General features: G+C 32.4%; 1 protein-coding gene across 1 annotated transcript; it reads right to left on the minus strand.

Moving 5' to 3' along the window:
- Positions 1-900: 900 nt before the first annotated feature.
- Positions 901-3612, minus strand: LOC133171481 (uncharacterized). The gene is made up of 5 exons (XM_061306233.1): positions 3535-3612; positions 3393-3445; positions 2304-2444; positions 1968-2178; positions 901-1843 (listed from the first exon to the last, which is right to left on the minus strand). Exons 4-5 carry the CDS (start codon positions 2138-2140, stop codon positions 1609-1611), a joined length of 408 nt encoding a protein of 135 aa, XP_061162217.1. The 5' UTR covers positions 2141-2178; positions 2304-2444; positions 3393-3445; positions 3535-3612; the 3' UTR covers positions 901-1608.
- Between the last annotated feature and the right edge of the window lie 3429 nt (positions 3613-7041).

The raw sequence follows: 7041 nt of genomic DNA on the forward strand, positions 1-7041 counted from the left end.
TGAATAAATGTATGAAGTATGAATTTATGAAAAAATTATATGAAATGAAAACAACAAATCAACTTTAAGAACGAAAAATTTAAGAATACTTTTTTTTCAATGAATGAAAATTAAATAAAATCTAATTTGAGGAATTTTGAATAAAGGGATGTTTTCAAAAAGATTCAGAGGGTTGTGAATATTTGACCCTTTTGTTGAATGCAAACACATTGAAGAACATGACCACTAGTACTCTACAGTTTAGGTTATATTGTGATTATTAAAAATAAAGTGTCAACAATTGCAAAAATGAAATGTTCCTTCATGAGTATGAGTCAACGTTATTCAAATTTTTTGTAGGATTAATTTATACTTATAGGAAGACAAAATAAACTCATATGGTCGACGAAAGACGTCAGTGTGTATGACGGATATGAGAAAATATAGAAAAGATATCTTTTTGGAGGGAGTTTTTGTGCCTAAAATACATGACACAATTACGAGATATCGATGATCTATATTCTCTACCTGATATCTTTTTGTTTCGCATCCAATACTTTTTGATATATGGATGAATTATTTTTTTTATGGTTTTAATTGGAAAAAAATAAATTGAAATTTCTATAGGATAGCATATTAATTTGCTCCTATTATTCTAGAAAGAAGAAAGTTTGATAGACATTTTAACATTGGTTTTCATTTCATGTTTTATAGTTGGTATTTTCACCTTCCCCCCCTCACACACACACACATAAATCAAAAAAAAAAAAAAAACATAAAAGAAAAGAAAAGAAACACAAAAGTTTTAGGAGGTGATTAGATGGTTTCGTAGAAAATTCTTCAAATAAAAGTAATATTCGAAACCAGTTGTCTTAGATAACTTCAAAACATGACTTTGAAGTAACATAGAAAATTCTAACATATTTACACGCAAATGTTTATTGGCAATAATATGATAACAAAATAAAATTCAAATTTTCAAAATCTATATACTGTCATAAACTGTATCTACAAATTATACAACAATGCAAGATTAGATTATGTACGTAGACATTCCTCTGAGAATTCAAGTCAATGAATAAAGGTTAACAAACAACACTAAATACGATTAAAATTTTACTGGGTGAAGACTTTTTCTCAAGAAATGCAAGGTTATTGTATTGGTGTATACCAGCATTCACATTTAAGCTCCTTAACAAAATATTTTTAATTCACCATATTTTCACAGATATATACGTAGAAATGTAGGATCAGGATATTATGTTTTTCGGTTCAAGTCATGTGATTTTATATTGAAGTAGGGAAGAAGGATGTAAATTTTGATTACGGAAAGTAGATCAAGAGCTTATTTAAACAATGAATAATAATCACATTTAACTTAAGTCAATTTAGATAATAAAAAGTAAGATTTATCCTTGTTACGACTATTAAGAGGTATTTAGATTGATACTATCATCCTACAATAAAACATGTAATCTCTGTAGAAAGGAATCTAATTAAAGAAGCAGTACTTTCAAAGTATGTTCAAAATGTCAAATATTAAATGATTTAATTGAGTGTACGCGGCCACATTGTCGTTTAACAATTCTATACAAACATTTCTTTATACCAAGAAATATGATGTCTGTTTTAAATTTCTTCGTTGAAGTGCTTTAAGTGCATATACACTTGCTCAGAGCCAATCTGTTTATCAGACTTTAAATGAGTAGAAAAAGTCAAGTTGTTCAGTTTATGACCAGCATACACACTGTCTCTCATTAGACCAGCAAAGAGACCCTCTCTTTTTTCTTCCTTTGGAACAGCATATACACTGTTACTCTCTTCTTTAATCAAATGGTAATTCTGCTGTATTTGTTTTGTTTTTCTGAATAAAAAGTAATTATATCAAATAAAAATATAATGTCCATATGCACACTGCTAAAATTTCAAAAATACATAAATATAAATTCTTTACGCTAACACTGTTGACATTTGATGCTTTCATATACCTGTTGCAAGTGATGATAACGATGCTAAACGCAGTGAGAATAAAAAGAAAAAGGGCACTTGAAAGAATAATCCAATATTGTATTCCCATTGTCTTTAAGTTTCCCCAAAGTCCCTTTTCAGTGATCAAAACTTTAACATACACGTCTGTTGAAATGTTGGCATGATTAGACATGACACTGCCATCTGTGCTTAAATTGCTTGTAGGGCTCACTAGGGAAGAAGATTGATAACTTTTTTATCTATTAGAAAGCATACATATCAGTAAAAATTCACCATTAGAAAGAAATGCAAGCTAAAATGTGAGTTTACTTTTAAAAAGATAAAGCTATATTTACGAGAGGAAAGTTTATCCTTAACACAACCGAGGACATCATCACACTTATTATCTGGGCATGTACATGTTTTTCTACATCTAGGACCAAACCATCCAGGAGGGCATGGATTTACACAGTTATGTCCGAATGATCCAACACATTCTAAAAGAGAAAGAAATGCGTCTCTGTGTCATATCAAACAGTTTTTGACGATTAGAACACTAAAACCGATGTAAAAAAGTAAGTTTAAAACCTGCACTCCTCTATTTGATTCAAAGATATGCCCTTTCACAAGAAATTGTCTTTAGACTGATTTGAACAATGGGAGATTCTACATGCAGTGTATTCAAATCAGAATTTTTTTAAAACCTGATAATTAATTGAGAAAATAAAGCTAATATGCAGCATTCATTCATCATGAATGAGAAGATTTGCATATGCAACATCTGTGAAAACTTGTCAATATATTTCTATGAGCAGGATTTGAAACAAAGTATTCGTCATAACAATACATCCACACCAGGGTTTTTTTTTTTTTTAAATTAAAGACAAATTCACTTGGGGATTAACTTGCTGGAAGAATTTAACTTAAAATTCGATTACACACAACAACACTAAAGAATTATTACTGCTATGCATTCTAAGTGGCATAATTCAGACAAGTAGTTCAGCAATGGAACAGAAGACATTCGAGAATGGAAAATTCAGAAGTTTTCAATCTATTTACCCGTCCAGAACATGTAGGTCACATCCTACATTCGAATGATTTCTGAAAGTGACATCCCAGGATGCAATGCAAGACGCAGAGTCTATGCAGTTCAGTAAAGGTGAGATATTTATTATTGAATACGGTTCAAAAATCTATTTGATCATTTATCCAGAAAAAAATCTTAATTTACCGCTTAATTTTATAAGGAGATTCTTTGACAAACATCAGTTTAAAAAAATGGCTTTTAAACTACTGGGAACCATGGCAAATCATAATTTCATGTAAACAATTTCTTGGGCATCCATATGTACATGTATGCAGGAAACAAAATTAAATGTTTGCAACTATTTTAATTCAATGTTGTTTTAAATTGTTATACTAGATCAATAAGTTCTGCTTACCTTGGCATGTATCATTCAGTTCATAAAAACCAGTGCAGCAAAATCGGGTTCCACTGCAAAATGAAAGGGTTTAAAATGAAATATAACATTACAAAAGCACAAATGCAACATTTAATTTCTTATTAGAAGTTATATTACTGACTCTGTTTGCTTACACCCATTGACCGTCCCAGGTGGGATGGACAAAACTTCAGATAAATAACACAATATACCAATAATTGACAAGACAAAAAAAGTCATTTTGCACAAAACTCCATTCCATCATTTCTATTCAATTTTAAATAAGTATATATATATATATATGTATATTTATTTCCTTCCTGTATTTATAACACTTTTAACCCTAGCCTTGAGCACTTATTTCGGCCACAGATAGTTATGTTTTATATATATACAATGATGAAAACACTAGGAAAACTTTTAAAATCTTGTATTAGTTCTTACAAGTGCTATACGTGTCATTAGCGGCCATCCCTGCTCTTGAATAGTAAGAATTACATCGAGTTGAAAATGTTACGACATTTCTTCTTATAATAAAAATGATGCTTAATGAAAAGTGTGCTGCAGTTCTGGTTTGTTCTTGGTCGTTACTAAAAGCCTCTTTTTTTTTGTAAAATATGCTGTGAAAATTTGTTTTAAACCTGTCCAGGCGAGTTGGCATCACTGCTTGTCACTTGAAAAAATGAAGTGTGGGAACATTCCTGCTTTATTATTATTTTTAAATATAGATTTTTCCTGTTTACTTTTGCAGTACCATCTAATCAGTGATACTGGTTCCATCACGGTTTAGAATAAGGACGTTTTGTATCATGTGATTGCCTTGCACATGACCGGCACGATTGTAAGACACAACAAAGACAATGTACTGGAACAGGGGATCTTCTGCTTGATATGAAATATTTTAATCAATAAGAAAGGAATATTATTTGCTGAGTTTTGTCAATCGTACCCAAACTAAAATAAATCTTATAGAAATACTTGGTATTTTGGATGAAAAGAATGGAAGTAAAGGAATGCTTCTCTATTTTGGTTTTAATACATAATGTGTTGGTATAAAGCTATAAGAAGGTCTTCAAGTACCATTTGAATAATGCGTAAAAGTGTAGATAACGAACCGTGATTAATCTCATAAACCCAACAAACAAAACGAATTTTGAATAGGGCAATAACACGGGGCCCTGGAAACACCAGAGGTGGGATAAGGTGCTTAGAAGGAGTAAGCATCCCCTGTCAATCAGTCACAACCGCTGTGATCCCTATGTATTGATCAGGTAGACAGTTCACCGTGGTCAAATTTAGTATAAAAGCAATGACCTAACAATGAAATATGTCAAACCAAATACAACCCAACGAAAGGCTAAATTTGCAAACAAGGCCATTATAACGACTGCAGAATTTACTTTACTTTAAGTTTGCTTTAAGCGGAGTTGTTGAAATCCTTGTAACATCAACTTATTTGTCAGTAGCTTGCCTCAGATTAAAATTGATCGTACTCGGAGCATGATCTTGCGTATTGAATCACTTTGGAAATATAAAAACCGTATGCAGATGATCTTAGAATATTGCTACATAAATAAGAAAAGTTGACGAGCTGAAGTTATCCCGTTATTCATACAATTTAGTTGGCCATTATCGTCTATAGTCAGTAATAAATCCAAATAAAAACCAAATGTGACAGAAGCTGCCATTTCTTTCATATTACTATAGTAAGTTCACCGGGATATATCGAGTCGACATAAAAGTAACTATTATTTATTGATAAAACTTTGTCTATCTGAATGTTGAGTTTATGGCCACATCAAGAGTGAATTATATACATAAAGAATGAAATAATCATTACAATGAAATTATTTATGGAGATAACGAACAGTATTCAAGGTCAAAAGTCCATTAAACAATACAAATTTTGGAGCAGAGCAAACACGGACCTCTAAAACATCAGAGGTGGGATCAGGTGCCATGGAGGAGTGAGCATCCCCTGCCGGCCGGCCACACCCGCCCTGTGCTCCTTGTCATGATCGGGTAATAACGGAAAATCCGTCGACAATTCAGTGTGTAAATAATGGCCTAACAATTAGTATGAAAAACGTCATGATCAGTCAGCATTTGACTTAATAATAAATTGTATTTGCTGACAAACCGTCACGGTAGCTCAGTCGATAGAGCGCTCGCTCCGTGATCAGAAGGTCATGAGTTCGAATCTCGGCCGCGACTGACTTAAGTCGATAAAAAATCGGTAGCAACTGTTCCTTCTCCATGCGCTCGGCACTTTAAAGTGAAAGATATGGGTCCTTCGGATGAGACCTTAAAAATCGAGGCCCCGTGTCACGACAGGCGTTGGCACGATAAAGATCCCTCACTACTGAATGGCTCTGAGTGCAGAGTAAAGGTCTAAATTTGAAACCATTCACCGGTATACGGTGACGTCTCTATATGAGTGAAAAGTTCTCGAATGGGACTTAAAACAAGATACAATCAATAAATCAATATTTGCTGACAAGGTAATTGTATCGACCATACAACTTACAAAAAAACAACTTTAAACGAGACTGCTGATATTCTTGTTCCATCAACTTGTTTTTTGTCAATAACTTACCTCGTTTTAGAAATTGTTCATACGTAGAGCATGCTCTCGCGTATCGAATCAACTGAGAGATATAAACCCCGTATGTAGGTGATGAAGGTATATTGCTGCATAAGTAAGGGAAGTTGACGATTGAAAAGTTAAAGTCATCACGTTTATCATAAAGCTTGGTTGTTAGATTACCATTAACGTCTTTTTCTAGTAAAATATCCACATATGAAACAAATGTGTCAGACTCTGTGGTATCTTTTATTTCAAGCTCACTGGGTATATCGTATCGACATACGAATGGAATAACCATTGTTAATTAATAATACGTCGTTGATATATCTAAATGTCGAGTTGAAGGCAACAACAAGTGTTTTCTTCTTTTCAGGTTTTGAACAAATTCTGCTTCATATAAATACAAAAATAGGTCTCCTAATAACGGGGCGCAATTGGTACCCATGGAAATTCCAATAGATTGTTGGAAGACCTAGTCTCCAAAAACCACATAGATATTTTCAATCAGAAACTCAGGCACCTTTTTAATATCAACTTCAGATTATTTGTGTGTACAATCAAAATGTTTTTTAACAAAATAATTTTGCAAATGACCAATGACAAGACAAGTAAATTTACGAGTTCCATTTTTATTGAAAAAGCAGCTGTCAATGATGTCAAAAAGCCTAGACTTTAACATCAATTCTCTGTAAGGACCAAAATTTTACTGTAGGACTGTGGCACACACCATGAGCGATTTTCATGAAACTTTTTCAGGTGATTAATGCCCATACATTATGACATAATCAACATTCAAAATTAAGGTTACTACCTTGGTTGCCATGGTATCGGGATAATATAAATTTTTGTCCCATTTACTCTCAATTCAAGCATAAAAATGCTATATACTTGATTTCATGTGGTTTAATCATCTTTATTATTTTGAGATAATTCATACATTATATGAATAGAACAAATGAAGCACTATATAACATAATAAAGAAAAATTCTACAAGTCACTGCAAATTCTTCAATTGATGACTCAAAGATGAACAAATTCTTACATTTTGAAAATGGTCGTTT

Source organism: Saccostrea echinata, unplaced genomic scaffold (genome assembly GCF_033153115.1).
Source record: "Saccostrea echinata isolate AGI-Se365-2 ecotype Australia unplaced genomic scaffold, CSIRO_AGI_Sech_v1 ptg000054l, whole genome shotgun sequence".
NCBI classification, from domain to species: domain Eukaryota; kingdom Metazoa; phylum Mollusca; class Bivalvia; order Ostreida; family Ostreidae; genus Saccostrea; species Saccostrea echinata.